Source organism: Rhineura floridana, chromosome 12, assembly GCF_030035675.1.
Source record: "Rhineura floridana isolate rRhiFlo1 chromosome 12, rRhiFlo1.hap2, whole genome shotgun sequence".
Taxonomy (NCBI): domain Eukaryota; kingdom Metazoa; phylum Chordata; class Lepidosauria; order Squamata; family Rhineuridae; genus Rhineura; species Rhineura floridana.
Window position 1 is genome coordinate 3,649,438 of NC_084491.1, and position 21,827 is coordinate 3,671,264.

The window sequence follows — 21,827 nt, forward strand, 5'->3', positions numbered from 1 at the left end:
ACTCCCTAGTAAGCAGGGTTAGGATTTGCATCCTAATTCACATATGGCCTTCCAGATGTTTGTTTATTAGATTTATATCCCACCCTTTCTCCCACTTGGAGCCCAGGGCAGCAATGTTGCTGAACTACAACACACATAATCCCTGGCCATTGGCCATGCTTGCTGGGGCTGATGGGAGATTTAGTTTGACAGCATCTGCAGGGCCAGACTGATGAAGATTCTTATGTATTTATTTAGTACTTGAAAAAAATAATCCTCTTCAGCCAAAATGTTCCTAGAGTGGGTTACAAATGTCAGTGTTAAGAGTGCTCTTGCTCTCTGGCTTACAACCTTAAATACATGACACAAAAGGTAAAGGCATTGGGAAGGTGGAATAACAAAACAAACCTGGGCACATTTTTAGGTACATAATGTTTATAATAACCAGCTGGAATTTTTCAATAGCAAGGAGAGAAAGAGCCAAAAATTACTGACGTTTCAGCAGAGCAGATGGAGAGGAGGTCCCATTTCCTCAATATCCTATAGGCCAGTCTTTACTAACCTGATGCCCTCCATATGTTCTGGACTACATTTCCCATCTGCCCCAACCAGCATGGCAATGTTCCCGGCATCATATGGTTGAACTGTCTAGGGCTGATGGTCATAGCAGTCCAGAACAAGAAGGTAACAGCTATAGGCTGATGCAAGGGCTGTCATAGGCTGCGTAAAACGCCTTGATATTTGCAACACAAGCAGAATATTGTATGTGGAGCAGCCTTGGCATCCTCATGTCTACCTCGAAGATTTATCATTTTCATTGGCTATCACTCGTGGCTGAGTAAGATTGTCTTCCAAGATCATTTGGTTGGAAGACGCCTGTGCGTGAATTTGTTTTATGTGGGGAAATCGACGCACGGCAACACACAATCTTGGCAGAAAAAGGCTTTGATCCAATGGCATGGATACCACGGCGATTGGAAGTCCTTTATCTGCTACAGCCTTCATCCGCCTTCACAGCTGTTGTAACATACACATTGTTGTCCTCCGCCTGTTCTGCCGTTGAGGACATTCTTGGATCATTCTTAGTCTGGTTCCTCTCCCTTGACCTTACCGCCATGGGTGACCCTGCTGGGAGTACATGACTCCCAACAGCATCACTCATAGGGTTCATTGGAACACACAAGCCCACTCACCGCTACAAGGTGATGATCCAGCGAGGGGGCGAAGATTTATAAGAACGCAAGAGCTGGATCATCATAGTCCAGCATCCTGTTTTCACAATAGCTAACCAGATGCCCCCACGGGAAGCCCCAAAACAGGTCCTGAATGCAACAGCCCCTCTCTGCTTGAGATTCCAGCAACTGCCATTGAAAGGTGCACTGCCTGTCAGTAAGGTAGTTCAAATGGTGAACAGGCTAAGCTATGGACTTGCTCACCACCCACAGTTACTCAGTATCAGTAACCTGTTCATTTAGGATGGAGAGGAGGTTAAAATTACTCCTCTCAAGAGGGTTAATATGAGTACTGGCAAGATAAGCTTTTAAAGATGCTTTAAATGTTTTTTTAAATATGTTTTGAACTCTTTTTTTAAATATGTTTTAATATATTTTAAAGTCTTTTAGAATGTTTTAGAGTGTGTTTAGTGTTTTGGGGCTCCTACTGGGAGGAAGCGCGGGATATAAATTTAATCCATCAATCAATTATAATAATGATGTTGATTATGATTGTAAAGTACCTTGCACACTTCAGAAATAATTAACTCTAACATGTGACATTAATCCTAGTAGAATATTTAGAAATGGGGGTGCTACAGCATTTGATTGTGCTGATGCGCAACCTATACTCTACACAAGAGGCTACTGTAAGGACAAAATATGGAAAAACCGATTGGTTCCTCATGGGAAAGGGTGTGAGACAGGGGTGTATTTTATCACCCTATTTATTTAATCTATACGTAGAACATATACGGAAAGCAGGATTGGACCAAGAAGAAGGAGGTGTGAAAATTGGAGGGAGAAACATCAATAATTTAAGATATGCAGATGATACCATACTCTTAGCAGAAACCAGTAATGATTTGAAACGAATGCTGATGAAAGTTAAAGAGGAAGGCACAAAAGCAGGACTGCAGCTGAACGTCAAAAAGACTAAAGTAATGACAACAGAAGATTTATGCAACTTTACAGTTGACAATGAGGACATTGAACGTTTCAAGGATTATCAATATCTTGGCACAATCATTAACCAAAATGGAGACAATAATCAAGAAATCAGAAGAAGGCTAGGACTGGGGAGGGCAGCTGTGAGAGAACTAGAAAAGGTCCTCAAATGTAAAGATGTATCACTGAACACTAAAGTCAGGATCATTCAGACCATGGTATTCCCGATCTCTATGTATGGATGTGAAAGTTGGACAGTGAAAAAAGCTGATAAGAGAAAAATCAACGCATTTGAAATGTGGTGTTGGAGAAGAGCTTTGAAGATACCAGGGACTGCAAAAAAAAGACAAATAATTGGGTGTTAGAACAAATTAAACCAGAACTATCACTAGAAGCTAAAATGATGAAACTGAGGTTATCATACTTTGGACACATAATGAGAAGACATGATTCATTAGAAAATATAATAATGCTTGGAAAAACAGAAGGGAGTAGAAAAAGAGGAAGGCCAAAGAAGAGATGGATTGATTCCACAAAGGAAGCCACAGACCTGAACTTACAAGATCTGAACAGGGTGGTTCATGACAGATGCTCTTGGAGGTCACTGATTCATAGGATCGCCATAAGTCGTAGTCGCCCTGGAGGCACATAACAACAACAACAACAACAGAATATTCAGAGTGTCTCGGGCATGTTATCCCAGTAATGCCTACATCATGCTTGTAAGGTAGGTCAATGTTTTCTTCCCATAATAGAGATAACCAGGTGAACTGAGGCTGGAGGAGGAGGAACTTGCCTAAGACCACCTACTGAGTACATGGCATAGCTGAAGCTTGAACTGGGAATGCTCACCTCTTTTCAGTCACTTTCAGCCAGTCAAGGGTTCAATTCAATGAGTGCAGGGGTTTCCAAACTTTTACCCCCATGGACCACTTGAAAATTGTTGAGGAAGACCTCTTGATTATTCTTCTGCCTGACGTAGCAATTGTAACACGCTGTGCTAGAAGCTGTATATAATTATAAATTGTATTTTATTGCATCTATTTCTTATATATTGCATTTTATTGTATTATATTGTATTTTTATTGAACTGAAAAATAATTAAGCAATAAGAATACAATTAAAACTCAATACGCATATTTAATACGATGGATGTGCCATCTCCCATCTTCAACCACCAATCCACAGACACACCATGGACCACCTGAATGAAGCTCATGGTCCACTAGTGGTCCATGGACCACAATTTGGGAACCCCTGAATGAGTGGCTTACAGTCTTTTCCATATCACATAGGATGTTTTTGTTAACTTTTTGATAAAGTAAATTTAATTTATTTTTACATAACCAAGAGTCCAGAAAACATGGAAGCAGAACTCTCCTTCCCTGCCTCCAAATAATTACAATTATCCTCTCTGGTTGGTTGCTCACTTTTATTTATTTTCTTTTAGCATAAAATGAAAAGTAAACAGTAACAGAAAGCAATTTATTTTAAGACAATTAGTTCAAAGATAAAGGTCACCTCCAGACTGTCAGTATTTTGCAGGAAGGATTCAGTTGCAAACTAGAAAAGTAGGTTGCCACAAACAGAGCCGATTAAAGCACTAGGACACAACAAATCTGTGTGTGGGTTTTTTAAAGGCCTTTTTTGTGGTAAGAAAAATGATGTAGATATGCTGTAAAAACTGTTGGATAAACAGCAGATTAACAGGAAGATGCACAACCTCTGCACAAGCAAATTAGAATGGCCATTGTCATATAACCACTTTGCAAACAAATCAGAACAAATGCTCAATAAAGACTGGATATAATTTAACCTCTGTGTAAGCTTTGTGCAAACAAATCAGGATGAATGCTGAATGCACAAGTCATCTAGAGGAGCCCATCCTTTTGTCCTTATTTGGCTTGTCCAGTTTACAGCTTCAGTTTCCACATGTGTGAGTGCTGCCCACCAACCTTCCATAAAGTGATCAGTTTGGTTGATATTAAAGTCAGGATCAGGAGGACCCAGGATGTGGAATTTAAATTCTTTAGAACAACAGTTGTGTTAGATGCAATAGGAAGGAGACCTTCCTTCAAAGGAGGACTGTTGCTGGTCCAGCAGGTGCTCTCTGGACAGCTGCTTAAAGCTACCGCAAAATGCTCAGTATTTTCCTATCTCCTAACCATAACAGAGGTAATTATGTGGTGTATGGCTGCTTGGCCAAATGAATCATCTGTCAGCTGTGAAAACAGATCCCAGAACAAAACCACTTTCACAGAGGGATTACAAAGCACAGGAAACACAGGTGATTAGCAACAGGTGCCTTTGATACCTACATCCTCTCTTGTTCTGGACCTTTGAACTGACTTTGATATGCTGCAATTAGGGATTGCTGGGGGAGAGATGGGGGTGGCTGTTGTCTTCCTTCGCTCCTCCTAGTTCACTTTGGGCATTTGTTTTGAAGTAGTGATCAAAGGGATTTGGAGAGTCTGGGGGGTCTGGAAAGGAATGAAAAGTGAGGAAATATTGCTATAAATAAGTCTAGGAAGGCTCAGTGGTCAGATACATATTTAACTCTTTTAGCTATAGGTGTGAAAGATAATCAACTTCTGACAGGCAATAACCCACAGGTTCAAAATTCTTTTTGTGTGACTTTTAGCCTAGGAAACGGAGAGGAAGGACTCAGAGGAGCTGGTGCCTTGTGCCAGGAGACATACAAGATACATCAAGTTGAGATGGTACCCAGTTTCTTACTTGGGATCGCATACCTCTGCTCCCCGTTGACCGCTCTGATCCTGGATTTCAATGCTATCAGGGGCTCAGCTGAAGTATCTAGTTCCAAGAAGGTGAGTTTTTCCCCCCTTCAAATAACTTTTGTAGGTGAAAAGCTCCAAGATAATAAATAACAGGTTGCTTGTAATCTCTGAACCCAAAAGCTCTGCTTTGGGGCTGTATGAAGTGCTATAGATAGCTTCAAAATATGCATAAAGAACTGAGAGTAGTAGATGTCTCTAAAAATAATTGGTCTATTATAGTAATTATTAAAATGACCTTATTTAGAAAGGCATGTAATGAGCAACCAAGTAAGTTTTTGGAATGTATTTATTATGGTATTTATTATGGGTGGAATTAAATGTTAGTCCTACTCAGAGTAGACCCATTGAAGTTAATAGACATGACTAACTTAGATTCATTAATTTCACTGGGTCTATTCTCAGTAGGACTTAGCTGAATAGAATCCCATGCTGTGGAATGATAAATGTCAAGACAACATGCATCTGTGTAATATTTTTGCACCATTGTAAATACACTTCTTCTGTGTAAAGTTAATATTAGCAATTGTACTGTTGAATATCAATTGCACTGATTTATATATATATAACAAAACTGCAGACTGATGAGGTTAAGGTTGGCAGGAAATATTATTCCTGCCAGAACCTCTGTATGTTAACCTGGAAGTAAATCCTGTTGAGTTAAATGGAAATTACTTCTGACTCTGTATAAACATGCAGAGGATTGACCTGGTACTGTGGAAGTCAGAAATTGCTGTGGCTTATTGCATGCAGTGGTAGATTAGGAGTAGACCCAAACTCAGGTGGCTCAGACACATTGTCTGTTAGCATGCGACTGCTGTCGTCTCTTCCTCTTCTGTTTCCTCTCTTGATATGCTGGGCATTTCAGTATCATAACTCTGGCTCCTACTGTATGATCAATGAGTGGCTGCTAATGTTCATTCACAAACACAAGCAAATGTGTGTGTCCCAGGGAGCAGTCTGAGTTTGCAGCCAATGAAGCTTCCCACCCTGGGAGATGCTGGAGAATAGCAGCAACAGCAGCTGGGCCTCACTTTCTAGCAGGAGGTCTGCTTTCTCGCCTACACTGAGAACTCTGCCATAGTGGGAAAACCTCAAGGTTTCAAACTCTAACTTCCCCTTCAGACAGCTGGAGGCCCATCCCTTTTAATCTACAGCCCTGATGCCGAATGGCTTGCACCCAAGTAGGGTTACCATCATTTTGTCATTTCAAAAAGAGTACATTTGGCTTCGATAAGTGAAAAGTAAGAGTATGCTGTTGCACCATCTCAAAACAAGTACATGTACTTTTAAAAGAGTGCAGTCAAGGCACCTCTGTTGAGTTCCCCAGCCAGTCCTTTGACAGGATTCCATCACCCCTCCACTTCTCCTGGAGCTGTGCCTGCTTCCCTTAAGCCCAGCGTGTAGTTTAGAGCATGATCTGATGAGCGTAGAGATCATGCTGGATCTAGGAAGCAATCATTAGTGCATTTCTTCCCAGATGTGCTCCCTTCCTATGCGTACAGAAGCACCTGAGTTAAAACCAGAGCCGGTCCAACATATTTTGTGAAGGATATAAGAACATAAGAAAAAACTTGCTGGATCAGGCCAAAAGCCCACCTAGCCCAGCCCAGAACAGAGTGGTTAACCAGATGCCTCTGGGAAACCTTTAAGCAGGGCCTAAGTGCAACAGCACCCTTCCCACTTGCAATTCCCAGCTTACTGCTTCTGACAGTGGAGGGGAAACAGCCATTGTTACAAAATGGAACCCCTCCCTCATTGCACGTACAGAACCCCGCTGGGCCTGCACTTGCATCTTTTTTTACCACTGCCAATGAAACAACAGCTTCCTTCTACCATACGTGAGGCAGCAAGCTAGTTTAGGGCGGAGGGAAGAACGGCCATGTAACATACACATCTTTGTCCTCCAGCAGAGGTGGAATAGCCATCAGGTTTAGAAGGACCAGCCTGGGGCAGCCGCTCCTGTCTCCTGCCTGAGGTGGCTGTTGCAGAGTAGTGAAATTAGGTATTTGAGCGTCTGAGTGAGCTTTGTGTATTTGAATCTTTGCAAAATATTACACCTTCCCTGCAAATTAGTCAGACAGAGAGTTTAAGCTTTAAAATAAGAAATACTTGATAGGAAAGAGTTCTACATCTAGCTAACTGACAAAGTTGGAGATGCAAGCCCTAAGCCTAGTGTCTGCCCTCACGCTTGGAGGAGAGGGAGAGACAAAGAGAAGATGTCTGCTCTCCCTCTCAAGAGGAAGAAGAAGAAGGAAGGAGACCGGATGATGTGGTCAACATCCTCTGCATATCAGTCTAGCAGGAAGGGAGAGTCAGCAGGAGATCAAAGGATAGGTATTAGCCTAGCAATCAGGAGGTCTTCTCTCTATCTATCCTTTTAACCCCATGCAGCCTCAACCCACCAGTTCGAGTTGAACCACGTATTCCAACAGTGGCTGCCTCACGGTAAGGCTGGCCCTGATGAAGACTATTGGAGCACCGTCTCTCTTTGAACCTTGCCATCCCCTAACACTGTTGGCCGTGCCTTTTTCTCTCCACAGGATGCCCAGTGCCTGGCAGACAAAGACTGTCCGGCTGGGAAGTTCTGCCACAAGCCCTTGGAGGAGCTGCCCTTCTGCGCTGATTGCCATGGATTGCGGAGAAGGTGCCAACGCAACACCATGTGCTGCCCAGGGATGCTTTGCATAAATGGTAAGCAGTGGCTGCACCTCGAGGACCGTTCACCATGTTAGGTGATCCTTGCCTGTCTTACCCCCTAGCTAATAACTGTTTTTTAATGTTCCTGAATGTTGTAAAAATGTGTTTATTTTATTTTTAATTGTGTTGATGTTTTGGCCCATGGGTGTCTGCTGCTTTTGGCTCCTTTGGGATGAAGGGTGGGAAATAAATGTTATTCCTACTACCACTTAATAATAATCATAAATCATCTGTCTAGTTTTTGAAATAAAGCCTCAAGTGCAGAGGAAAAATATATCAGAAAAACCTGTAACATAAGAGATGTGATATTTTCTGAGTGGGACTACCAGTTACCAATAAAAGTCTGATGAGGCATGTGCTTGCCTGCGACAGTTAAAGTGTGAAAATCACTGGGGTGGAGGTGCAAGGAAGCTAGGGGATTGCTCTTGTCTGTGGTTAGGACCACAGAGGCACAAGAGACTTGACCGTGTTATAGCAGTAGCAGCTATCCTGTGGCTCTCCACCACCATCAACCCCAGCCAGCATGCACAATGGTCAGGAATGATGGGAGTTGTCTTCCAGCAACCTTTCGAGGGCCTCAGGGGTTAGCCACCCACGTGCTAAAGTATTGGCAACCTGTTGTTGATATGGCTGGAAAATGTCTACATTTCCCTGTAAAAAGGGACGGAGGAAACACCTGCAGTTCGGATTTCAACTAATCCCTCTCCAGTAGGGGGAGACATCAGGGTGTCCTCCTGATGTTGCTGAAGTGCAACTCCTGTCACCCCTGACCACTGTCCATGCTGGCTGGGGCGGATGGGAGCTCCAATCCAGCAACAGCTGGCGGGCACCACATTGGCTACCCCTCCCCTGTGGGATTCCATATTATCAAGATTGTGCGCACACATTCTACACTATCCATAAATATATTGGAGAGAGATATACAAACATGTACATGTAAAATGGACTGCCTTCAAGTCGATTTCGACTTATGGTAACCCTATGACTAGGGTTTTCACAGTAAGCGGTATTCAGAGGTGATTTACTGTTGCCTCCCTCTGAGGCTGAGAGGCAGGGACTGGCCCAAGGTCACCCAGTGAGCTTCATGGCTGTGTGGGGATTCAAACCCTGGTCTCCCAGGTCTTAGTCCAGCACCTTAACCACTACGCCACACTGGCTCTCTATACAAACATACAGACAGGTATATATACATATTTGCATTTGGAAGGATGGACATAAACAAGTGTGCAGGCAACCACATAGAACAGAAGGCACTGGAATCCATCTGCACTTCTGGTCTCTTATTTCTTGCATGCACAAGCTTGCAGGATCAGTCTCTAGCAAAGCCTTCACCAACCTGGTGCCCTCCAGATGTTTTGAACTGCAACTCCCATCAGCCCCAGCCAGCACGACCATCTGTGTTGCACCTGATGGGAGCACAGCTGTGCTGGCTGGGGCTGATGGGAGTTGTAGTCCTAAATACCTGGAGGACACTGGATTTTATTACCAGAACCAGGAATAGCTTTTGGTGGAGACCTTAAAGGGCTGCTGCCTGTTGGGGGTAAAATACCTCTGGGCTAGATAGACCAGTGTTTCTAACTCAGTTTCAGAAACACATTGCTATTAGAGTTTCCAGGTCAGAAGCATCCCAAACCCTGAGATTTCAGGAGCGGGCGCTAGTGATGTCATTAAGCATGACACGTTAAGCATCAACCACAGTTGCTTGGAGCATACCACTCAAACAAACAAAAGTTCTGATTGGAAATTAAGATAAAAATCGTAGCTAAATTAGGGTGTTCCCACATCCAGCTGAAGTGACGGGATCATTTATTTTCACCTGAGAGAGCCTGGGTAGGAAACATTTAATCTTGCCTACTTGTTTCTGGCAAGAAGGGTTTAAGGCCAGTCACCAAAGGCTGTTGTAGGAAGAAGGGAGCCTAGTGTTGTGGAGATGTTAGATGGGAGCACTCGGGAGTAAAGATGGATGCCCCTGAATGCTGCAGTTCTAAACACACTTACTGAGGAACTAAGCGAACTCAATAGGACTTACTTCTGAGTAGATATAGTTTGGATTGTGCTGTTGGTAAGCCTTGACTAGGGATCTTCTGCAAAGATATCCATATCAAAGCAGAGTTGGCAACCCCCTGCCTGGAATGCCCTGCCTTTGCCTTTTAATGTTGCTGCTCCAAACTTGACCTTTCACTGCAGGGAGAGGTTTGAGAAATGAGTAAGAGTCAAAAAGATTCTCTGCCCTTTCATGCCTACCATGTGGGCTGCTATAAACTCACTTTGACAGCTAACACAATTGCAATGAGTAATAACTGACAGATAAAAAATATGCATGGTTTGGTCTACCTTCACAGGCAGCAGCTTGGGAATAATAGCAATTGAAGCCACACTTCCCAGTATGTGAATTCTCTTTTACCACTATTGGGCAAGAAACAAACTGTCTTGCAACCAACAAGGTGCATCAGTGGGTTTAAGGGGGTTGAACTGAATGCATGGAACCACTGTTGCTGCTTCTATGGATGTGAGGGAGTGAGGTCAGAGGTAAATGAAATGCCAATAGAAAAATAAAAGACAGTAATGATTCCCTAAATGCAATACCATACCAACCACAACAAGATTCCTATGAGTAAGGCAGAAAACTCAGCATCCCCAAACTAGTCAGGGTTCCTAATCAAAACTAAAAAAACCTGGCAGCTAGTCAGCCAAGGTCACAGAAATCCCCATGCAGCACAACCTGACATGGGGGGCTGCAGTTAGTGCAGAATGCTGCAGCACAATTGTTGACATGAATGAGACCCTGTCAGCACATCATACCTCTACTCTGAAATCTGCACTGGTTGTCAATTTGCCACCAGGCCAAGTTCAAGATGTGCTTTCCATGTAATGGCTGCCACATAGTACTTGTTCTGCTCTTGTAAGAAATCAATCCTTTAGTGTGGCAACACCTACACTTTGGAACTCCCTGCCTATTGACATTAGGCAGATGCCTTCATCTTACTCTTTTCGGCACCTGCTAAAAACATTTTTTGTTTAGGCAAGCCTACCCAGTCATGTAGAAGCTATTGTGTTTTTTATCTGTTTTTAACTCATTTGTTGGTTTTTATTTTGAATGTTTTTAAATACCTGTCTTTAACTGGTTTTGCCAATAATTTTATTGTTTTAATTCCTTCTGTAAACTTTTGAGGTTTTTTTAAAAATAATAAAGTAGTATATAAATGTTGTAAATAAAATACATAAATAAATTTCAGAGTCACTGTGGCCCTTGGATCTCTTTCCACTTTTAGGAACAAAGGAATCTCCCTTATACCGACTGAGGCCATTTGGTACTATCTAGTTCAGTACTGATAATATGGATTAGCATTGGCCCTCCAGGATTCCAGACAATAGTATCCTCCAGATATCGAATTTTGAACCTTTGCATGCAAAGCATGTGCCCTACCACTAAGCTACAGCCCTTGCCCTGTTTAAAAAAGTCTCTTTTAAATTGTTCTTTTAAATTCACTAATGAATGTGCACTATACTAGGGCAGATCCACACCATACAGTTAAAGCACGTTCAACATACATTTGAAGCACATGAATCCCGCCACAGAATCCTGGGAAATATAGTTTGTTAAGGTTGGTGGGAAGTATAACTGTGAGGGGGAAACTACATTTCCCAAGATTCTCTGGAGGAAGTCATGTTCTTTAAATGCAAGTTGGGTGTGCTTTAAATGTATTATGTGGATCTGCATTACTTCATAAACTTTGCTTGCATATAAATTATTTTAATTAATTTTTAAAATGGAGATCAGTTACAAAGTATACTTGGTGACTATGTAGGATTGCCATATTCCAGTTCCACAAATCTGGGCAGGCTAATTTGCATATTATGCAAATTATGCACATTTTATTTGCATATTATGCAAATATTTGCGTATTAATATTTGGATTGTCCAGTTGTTTTGTTTTTGTGCCTAGGAATTACCACCAAAAACTGGGGAAAGATGTGAGAAATCTTTTTTTAAAAAGCAACATTTTCAGCCTTAAATGCCTATACTCTAGTTTCCAACACTATGGAATATTTATTGATTGATTAAGAGGATTTATATCCTGCCCTTCTGCTGTTAAAAACAGAGCTCAGCACAGCTTACAAATATAATAAAAACTATAAAAATACACAATCAATATAAAAACATAATAAAAACACAAAATAGCAACAAACATGAAGTAAGTCAGGGCAGCAGTACGGTTAACCTTTGCCAGTCATTGACCAAAATAAACTTACTTACATTTTTTAGTATGGTTAACCATTACATATACGATATATTTCAGAGATGTGGTGGGTGGAGAAAAACAAGAAGCCAAAATGTTAGGAAAAGGAGTCTTTCACACCACATGCTCAGTTCTAAATACTGTTGCAGCAAGTTTTACAAGTTCCTCCAGTATTCCACTGGTGCAGGCACTCAGACATCCAAAGTATCTGTATGTTTCTTAGGTTTTATAAAAGCAGAGCTTTGCTTAACTCAAAATTTCTTCTCCCTTTGATCAACCACATCTACACAGGTTCCACCTCCATACTCATAATGAAACTGGGCCTGGAAGTGTGCAACAACCAGAGCTTGGAAAAGTTACTTTTTTGAACTACAACTCTCATCAGCCCAATCCAGTGGCCATGCTGGCTGGGGCTGATGGGAGTTGTAGTTTTAAAAAGTAACTTTTCCAAGCTGTGGCAACAACCCCACACATACCTTGCTAATTAGATTACCAATGCCAGGATGTCTGTCTTATCGACTACTCTCCTGCTCCCCCCCCCCGGGCTTCATGAAAGACCCAGTCCTGGGCTCAGAAAGAAAGTAAATAACTGGTCCTCTTCAAAGTACTCATAAGCCTCTTGTTTTAATTAAAATAATAATTATAAATTCTTGCTCTTATCACTAATGGGAGTTAATTACCTTGCATATGCTGCTGTTGCTTCTATGGCTGTAACGGAGTGAGGTTAAAGATAAGTGAAATGCAAATAGGAAAAAACCAACACAAAAGGCAGTAACACTTTCCTAAATGTAATACCATACCAACCACAACAAGATTCCTATGAGTAAGGCAGAAAACTCAGCATCCCACAACCAGTCAGGATTCATAACCAAAAACCCAAACTAAAAAAACCCTAGCAGCTTTGAGATTTTTTACAATCAGGACCAATTCCAAAGGGCTGCCAGGTTGGGCACTGGCCTGAGGGCCCCGCAGCTCTAGGAGCCCCTGGGGGGCCCCTAAGGGGCCCTCCGCTCCCCTTACGCGATGCCGTGGATCGCAAGATGAGCTTCGGAGCCACCCGCCATCCCTCGCACTTCACCTACCTTTCTTTGCTGTTCACGCAGGGTTGCCATCAATAAAGATGGCGGCCGAGGTTTCTGTAAGGGACTGAAGCCTCTGCAGCCATCTTGGTTGATGGCAACAATGCGCGCTGCATGCCATCAACCAAGATGGCAGCAAAGGCTTCAGTCCCTTACGGAAACCTCGGCTGCCATCTTTATTGATGGCAACCCTGCGTGAACAGCAGAGAAAGGTAGGTGAAGACCTGGGGATGGCGGGGGATGGCGGGCGGTTCGGAAGCTCGTCTTGCGATCCGCGGGATTGCGGAAGGGAAGCAGAGGAACCCAGGGCAGGCTAATGCCCAAGGGCCCCCGCATTCCTGGAGCCGGCCCTGTTTAAAATAAAGCGGTATATAAATGTTGTAAATAAAAATACATAAATAAATGTTGGAGTCACTGTGGCCCTTGAGTCTCTTCCCACTTTTAGGAACCAAGGAATCTGCCTTATACTGATTCAGGCCATTTCATACCATGATTTCTTAAATGCAACACCATACCAACAACAAGATTCCTATGAGTAAGGCAGAAAACTAAGCATCTCACAACCAGTCAGGATTCCTAACCAAAAACCAAAAATATGATAAATGAAGAAATATTTATATAAGCATGACTATCAAATATATTTATTATTTACATAAACTGTAAAGATATTTATAGTGCAATCCTAGGTTTATTTATTCAGAAGCAAGTCCCAGTGTATTCAGTGGGGCTTACTCAAACAGGGACAGAAATGCAACCTCAAGTGATAAGCAACTTCATTCACACAACCCAAAATTCCAAATCATGCCACTTTATGCTGTTTTGCAACTGTTTATACTTGTTTTTATGGTTATTGGATTTTAAATGGCTTTATTTCTTGTTGTGAGCTGCCTTGGTTTCCAACCCTACCTCACAGGGTTGTTGGAAACACTCCATACATGCACACACACACACACACACACACACTGCAGATGTATAAATACATACAGCCCATATAATAGTTTATTGTCAAAAAACCAGTTGGTCATTGCAGAAAAATCAGTATTAGTTTTTAAAAAATCAGTATTAGTTTCCTACAGAATAAAAACTGTAATACCTAAGTAAGCCCTGCCTACTTGCTTTAAAATAGGACTGGAGGGAAGAGAGAAAGAGTTAGAACACAAACACAATTCTTTTTTACATTCACTCCAAAGTCCCATTGATTTTGAGCACATTCATAACCATGTCTACTCAAAAGTAAGTCCTATTGAATTCAATGGGATTTACTCTGGGCATATGGGATTAGCATTGCTTTTACAAAAAGCAAGTATTGGGAAGGTTTTCAAAACACTGCCCAGGATCTGACTCCTGCACACAAGAGGAAAAAAACCTGAAATGTATATACTTACCCAATTTATGAGATTTTCAGATAAACGGGGGGAAACCACCATTTTCTGGCATTGCAATGAGACACTGCCTCAGGTCAACCAAATGCAACCCTGGCTTCACTGATTGGCTGCAATCCTGAACGGGCGGGATTAAAGCTACGAAGCGCTATACAGTACTGTTTAAAGAAAGATTTAACAGTCAGCTGATGTTTTTATGTATATCTCGAGAACTGGACCACCTAGAAACTTTTTTTAAAAAATTAAAGCTGAGAATCCGGGCCACCTAAGGGGCTAAACGGTCGCCGGGTGGCATGCAAAGAATCCGGGTAAAAACCGGCTAACTGGGCAATATGGCAACCCTATGACTTTGTGCTACTCACCATCTCTCAGCCTATCTGCCCTTCAGGATGAAAACAACAGAGGGGGACCATGACCATCCCAAGGAAGAAGGGCACACTTAAAATGTAGAGGAAATAACGTACAACTATAGTATGAAAACAGATACATATCAAGACATAGTGTGAAGAAATATTTATATAAGCATGAATGTCAAAGATATTTATTATTTACACAAACTGTAAAGGTATTTATAATGCAATCCTATGCAATGGATTCTATGCAGTCCTAGTCCCAATGTGTTCAATGGGGCTTTGATAGGGAAGCATGCACAGGACTGAAATTCAGTGATAAGGAACTGCACTCACCCAACCCAACATTCAGGATCGGGCCACTTTGAGTTGTTTTGCAACTGTTTATTACTTGTTTTATGGATTTTAATTGACTTTATTTCTTGTTGTTACCTGCTTTGGTTTCCAACCATACCTCACAGGGTTGTTGGAAATATTCTGTATATGCATACACTGGAGATGTAAAAATACATACACCCCATATAATAGTTCATTGTCAAAACCAGTTGGTCATTGTAGAACATTTTTTTAAAATCAGTATTTGTTTCCTGCCAAATAAAAGCAGTGACACTTAAGTAAGCCCTGCCTAATTGCTTTAAAAAAAAGGATTGGAGGGGGGAGAGAAAGATTTATTTATTTATTAAATTTCTATACCACCCCATAGCCGAAGCTCTCTGGGCGGTTTACAACCATAACAATCAATATACAATGTATAATATACAATTCATATTTGGTACAATTAAAAGGGAAAGCAATACATCACATTTTAAATAAACATAAGTAAACAATAAATCTCAACAATATACATAACATAATAACAGAATAAATAAAACAAACCAAACATCATAATTATAAAAATACCTACAACATATTCTTCAATGTCCCATTGTGCTTCTCCCCACCTAACCCCATCTTCCATAACCAATAGCACTATAAACATTTCTTCCATTGTCTTCTTTTTCCAAAACAACCCCAAGATTTACAACACAAACACAATCTTTTGCTATGTTCACTCAAAAGTCCCAATGATTTACAGCACAATCCTAACCATGTCTACTCAAAAGTAAGCCCTGCTGAATTCAATGGGGTTTACTCTCAGGTATGTGGAATTAGCATTGCAACTTTCCTCCCAGAAAAGTGAGTATAGGATTAATGCTTCATACTGGGAAGGTTTTCAAAACAGACTATGAATAAGACAAATAAACTGCCTTCTTCAACAGCTAAGGAAAATTTAAACTTGTTTGACTCCTTATAATTAGAAAAGCATAAGACATTGTAATGGCATCATAAGCTGCAGCATGTACTTTTTAAAATTTCTGTTCAAAACTTATTTGAAATATAAAATGTATAATATGCTATTTTTGGTAGGTAATTAAAAAAAACCCTGCATGCAGTCCAGGCCTGCAATGCCGTAGCCCAACACACACATCCCATACAGATGGCACGGGGCTACTAAGCCTGCCCGTGCACCCCAACCACCTCTTGTGTTGTGTGAACAATGTGCACACATAGCACTCATGTCTGCCATCAACAAAGATGACAGCAGAGGTGTCAGCCCCTTAGGAAAGCTCCCACTGCCATCTTTGATGATAGCAGGCATGCATTCACAATGACAGGAGAGGTAGGTGGGGTGGGTGGGTAGGATTATTGAAGCCCACACTCTCTGTATTGGGGTAGTTCCTGGGAGCTCCCTCTCCATGATCCGCAGCAGGTTGGATTGCAGGACCAGATGCTGCCATGGATCACAGAATGGGAGTGCCACCCTCCCATCCTAAAGAGGGGCCCTTGGCTAGGGCCCAACCTGGCCACAATCTTGCTCCAGCCCTGCCTGCATGTATACTTTTATTATAGTCATAACTGAAATTGTTTACTCTGCATGCCTACCAAGATCATGCTGTGATCTTCTGGTTCTTGTGCAATCCTATACATGTTTACTCCTTCCGTCGGCAAGCAAAGACTTTTTTATTCCAACAAGCCTTTGGAACTGAAAGCTGTTAAGGACAGGTCTTGAAGGGTGCTGCATTGCTGTTGCCTAACTGTATTATTTTAAACTGAGTTTGAATTATTTTAACTGTATGTATGAATGGTTTTAATACTGTAAATTGTTTAATTTGATTTTAATCTAGACTTTTGTATGTTTTTAATTATATGTGTGCTTTTATCTGGAAGCCGCCGTGAGTTCCAGTTTTGGAAAAAGGGCGGGGTAAAAATAATGATAATAAATAAATAAAATTACTCAGAAGCAAGTCCCAATGTATTCAGATCCTGCACAGAAAAAGCACTCTTTATGCTGCTGAAAGCTATATGTTTACCGATTTCCTTATGTGCAGACAAGCAGGAAAAGGAAACTGTTTTCAGAACTTGCTCGGAGGTCAACAAATCCCTTGTCAATCACAACCCTGACTTCACTTAATGGCTAAACTCCTGAAAGGCCGGGGATTAGAGCGCAGGTACTAACAGAATTTGAAGGGGGGACTGACATTTTGGTGTATATCTCTTAAACCAGATCACCTAAAAACTTAATTTTTAAAAAAATAAAAGCTAAAAGTCCAGAGATTGGGGTTACTTACCTGGAGACCCAAGAGCCCCCCCCCCGGCATCTCTGGGCAAAAACCGGAGATCTGGTAACCCTAGTTGCTATCATCTTCCCTGCCAGAAGTGTGCAGTCAGACTGAAAAGGTGACCCTGGTTGAAGAAAAGAAGTGTGATAAGCAGGCTGGCTCGAGTTCAAAAGACGTACTCCAGTGCCCGGTTTCAGCAAGCCACAGCCTGAAGAAAGGAAATACTCAAACGCCCAGCAACAGAGGTAAGGAAAAAGTCTGCAGCAAAAAGGAAGCCAAAGCTTCAGATGGGGGGGATATATTAAAAGTAAATAATTTAATTTACACAGATACCAAGACATGGTTTATCACTCTTAGAGTTGGTTTGATAGCCCTAAACTGGCCTTTCCCAACCTTTATGATGGTGGTGGGGAAGGTCTGTCCCAGGAGCTGGACACAGACCTCCACCCATCTGACCCTCCAACCTTTTCCCAGGCAATACCCAGAGTATTTCTAGCGTGGCTGGAGTTTGTCCTTGAACTTAATGCCTCTTGCTTGTCTGGATGGAGAGGGGTGTGTGAGTGCATGTATAAAAACTACCCTATTGTAGAAAGCTAAAGTTACTGGTATGTGGCCCTTGGAATGTTGCCCAGAAGGGAGGTGGCTCTTGGGCTGAAAAGGTTTTCTGCCCCTGCTCTATGACCTCTTGAAAGCAGGCCTTGTTGGGAGTGGCACCCACCCTCTAGAGCAGCCTTTCCCAACCTTTGGGTCCCCAGATGTTGCAATACTACAACTCCCATTAGCCCCAGCCAACATGGCCAATGGTCAGGAATTATGGGAGCTGTAGTCCAGCAACATCTGGGAACCCAAAGGTTGGGAAAGGCTGCTCTAGAGCACTCTCCCATGTGCAATTCCTCCGACGGAAGCAACGGCAAATTTTAAACGCTCCTGAAGATCCATCTTTTTATTCAGGCTTTCCCTGGCTCCTAAGGTTAATCACACGGCTTGGTTTTATCGATATTTTACTGTTGATATTTTTGGTACTGATGTTGGGATTTATGTGAATTGTTTGGGAATTTTTCATATTAAGCAGTGTATAAATATTATTAATAAAATTTAAAATGGTGCCTTCCAGATGTTTCAGACTTCAGCATAATACAGCTGCGCTGGGTGGGGCTGATGGGCATTGCAGTGCAAAATATCTGGAGGGCACCAGATAGGCAAAGGCTATCTGAACCATCCGTGGCCATTGACCATGCTTGCTGGGGCTAATGGGAGTTGTAGTCAGCAACATTCGGAGGGCCAAAAGTTCCCCACATCCAGTCTTCATAAATCTGACACAGTCCTCTTGCCTGCTGTCCAAAGGCTTTACCCCACTGGGCTTTGCCCGTGCACCACCAAACCCTTCATGCCTTTTGACACCTGTTTCAACACTCTTCCTCTGTATGATACGGACTGTTAAAGGCTTTTCACTTTGGTAGAAATCTATATTAAATGTATATTAGCTTGCAGGCTGCTATTCTGATTTATTTGGAGCATGGCCTGCCCACCCACTGGTTTATTAGCCTTTATTTTGTGAAGATGGTGTGCTATGCATCAGACCCTTGTAGACCAAGAGTAGCCAAGGTGATGCCCTCCAGATCTTGCTGGATCCCAGCTTCCATCATCCCTGGCCATGCTGGCTGGGGCCTGAAGAGAGTTGGAATCTAATGCTGGGTGAACGGAGGGGGAGCCACCTTGGCTATCCCCACTCTATGGTGCTTAGCCCTAGATGCTCCAGGAGGGGGCTAATTGGTTGCAGGAAGATCTGTAACTGTGGAGGGGCCACCACGAGTGTCTCCTACGCAGTTGTCTACCTTGACATATGAGCACACATGGTATCTGTGTTGGATACCTGGTTGTGCTTTGCACAAAGTTTTACATTTCCGATTGATCTTAATGGTCACCAGGGCTGCTCTTGATTGAACAGCAGCCCCAGACTGTGACTTGGGGGCATAGCTATATATAATCAGAAATATGAGCTGGGGGGGAGGTGTCTTGCAGGTTCAGTGAGGATGGATGCTAAGCCAGGACTGGACTCTTGGATCCTTCATAGTTTGTTAGGGCAGCAGAACACCTGTAAGCAGCCAATTAGGTAAACAGGGCTTTAGGAGATGAGTACAGTACAAATGGAAAGCAGTAAGTGGGCCCTGTGTTCATACCTACTGGTCAAATGTCATGTATCACAGTTTTATCCTGTCTTTCCTCCCAGGAGCTCAGTATGCTTTTTATCCTCACAACAACCCTGTGAAGTAGGGCAAGGGAAGAGACTGGCTTAGCATTACCAAAGGAAAGGAACCTTGAAGCCAGCTCTGTCCAGTCTTAAGTCTAACACATGGACCTTTGCACCACACTAGCTTTCAACGCAAGCTACTGGGCGCTATCATAGAATGATAGAATAGTAGAGTTGGAAGGGGCCTGTAAGGCCATCAAGTCCAACCCCCTGCTCAATGCAGGATCAGAGGATGCTAGGGCCAGAACAGGGCAGAGATCAAAGATGGAAAATGAAACAAGGCTGGAAGGGTTAGGGGAAATATAACTTCAGGCCATAACAGTGCCAGCTTCAGGGGGGTTGAGAAGACTCCCTTGGTCCTTCCTCCTATTCCTAATTTTCTCCCTTTGGCCTTTTGTGGGAGATGCAAGTGAGCAAGCAAGAGGCTGTGCCTGACACTGCACCCTGTGCTTGCCTCTATTTTGATGGTGGCACAGAGAAGGGGGTAGCTGCCTTGGCAACTGCCCAACCATGCTGACTGCTGGTGATAGTCCTTTCTGACTTAGCCATGCCCCCATCAGGTGTTCACAGATGGATTTTAATTGTGTGCCATTTGAATTTCCCTGCAGCTCGGGAGGGGGAGAGTTGCCTCCGCACGTCTGACTGTGCCCCAGGCCTCTGCTGTGCTCGCCATTTCTGGGCCAAGATCTGCAAGCCTGTTCTCGCGGAGGGTCAGGTGTGCTCCAGACGAGGCCAGAAGGACAGTGTTCAAGGACCCGAAATCTTCCAGCGGTGTGACTGTGGCCCGGGGTTGTCTTGTCAACAGCACCCCACTGGTGCATCCCAGCGATCACGCTTACGAGTCTGCAGGAAAAACTGACGGACTTCTAGAGCATTATCAGTCAGATAATGTCCTAATCCTCTGAAGTTAATATAAGCGAAAGATGCATTGAACGTGATGGAAAAACTTATTCCCGCACCATATATCTTTGCACTCCTTTCACTGTTGCTGCTTTGTAGGGTAGACAAATGGCTACCTTCAGATAGCTTGTTACTCCCCCTAATGTGTGTCTCATTTTAGCTTTTGATACTTGAACAGCATCTATTTAGTCAAGAGGAGACCCTGCAGTGTTGATGTTTGTTTCTTGCTTAACTAAAAGTCCTAGTTTTGGCCTTTAAAACTCTACAGTCTGGGATGAGGTGGCTCAAAAATCTTCTCTTCCCATACAAACATCACTGGGAACGTTACTCTGCTTCAAAGGCTGTCTGTGTGGTCCCACCACTGATGGAGTTTTGGTTGGTGAGGCAAGAGAGGGTGGCCATTTTGATGGTGGCACATGGATTATGGAATAATCTACCAGAGAGGTGCATTTGCTCACTTTTAAAACAGGTGGTTTGTAAGTTTTGACCTTGCCTAGTTTAATGATTTATTATGAATTGCTCCCGTGTACTTTTGTTTAGTTTGGCACCTTATATCTGCATTGCAGTGAGACAGGGTAGAAACTTAGTTTTAAATATCTATGTTGGTAAAGAAACATGACAATAGAAACTTCCTTATAGTGATTGTGGTACATGGCCATGTCGCGTAATCTGTGTGTGGCAAAGGAGACAAACAAGTGTAATGCTGAATGCATTTGTTACTTATGTGAAGCAACATCACTTTTCTGTAAACACTGACTCTTTTCATACAGAATAAAAACACAAGTCTGCTTTACCAAACTGACCAATAGGAAAAGAAAACAAGGGACATAGTATACCTTCTTGTAAGGTAATCGAAGTGAATTGACTGTAATCCACTTACCTGTAAGAGAAAAGGGCAGTGCTAAGCCCCATATGATGCTTTTGGTACCATATTTCCGTAACTTGCTATGTCCTACTTGTTTTGTTTACATCTCTTGATGTCAGTGCTTGTCATGAGTGAAAAATAATAAAAATTAAAAAATGGAAAAAGTATTTGCATCTCTCTCAAGTCAAAGGGAGAGGGCTTACCCAGCTCTAGCTGGCGGGAATGAAGGATGTCATTCCCCCTCCCAATTCCACAAACAGAAGCCAGCTCTTTCTTCAGTTATGGCAACCAGGCAGCAGCCTAGCTTAGGGGCCACAGAGCAAGCTGTCTGGCACTTGCAGGTCTAACTCCTCACCACCCCTCGCTTCCAGCTGCTGGAGGCCTCTGCTTCACTCTGCCTAATGGTTGGGCCAGGCCTGCAAAGGAGACATTCTGGTGGCCAGAATGGTCACTAAAACAAGGAAGCAGATGTTAAGAGCTGCCTAGGAGGTCCATCAAGTAGTGTAGACCTTCAGATGTGGTTGGG

At 42.7% G+C, this 21,827-nt stretch overlaps 1 protein-coding gene across 5 annotated transcripts; it reads left to right on the top strand.

Moving 5' to 3' along the window:
- The first annotated feature begins 2,847 nt into the window (after positions 1-2,847).
- Positions 2,848-21,465, top strand: DKK4 (dickkopf WNT signaling pathway inhibitor 4). Of its 5 annotated transcripts, none has more exons than XM_061593147.1 (5): positions 2,848-2,865; positions 4,780-4,966; positions 7,477-7,627; positions 17,381-17,530; positions 20,145-21,465. In XM_061593147.1, exons 1-5 carry the CDS (start codon positions 2,855-2,857, stop codon positions 20,393-20,395), a joined length of 750 nt encoding a protein of 249 aa, XP_061449131.1. In that variant the 5' UTR covers positions 2,848-2,854; the 3' UTR covers positions 20,396-21,465. The 5 variants fall into 5 exon arrangements, with proteins under 5 accessions (XP_061449131.1, XP_061449134.1, XP_061449133.1 ...); XM_061593150.1 differs by lacking the exon at positions 2,848-2,865 and adding an exon at positions 4,193-4,313; XM_061593149.1 differs by lacking the exon at positions 2,848-2,865 and adding an exon at positions 4,340-4,425.
- Positions 21,466-21,827: the final 362 nt, after the last annotated feature.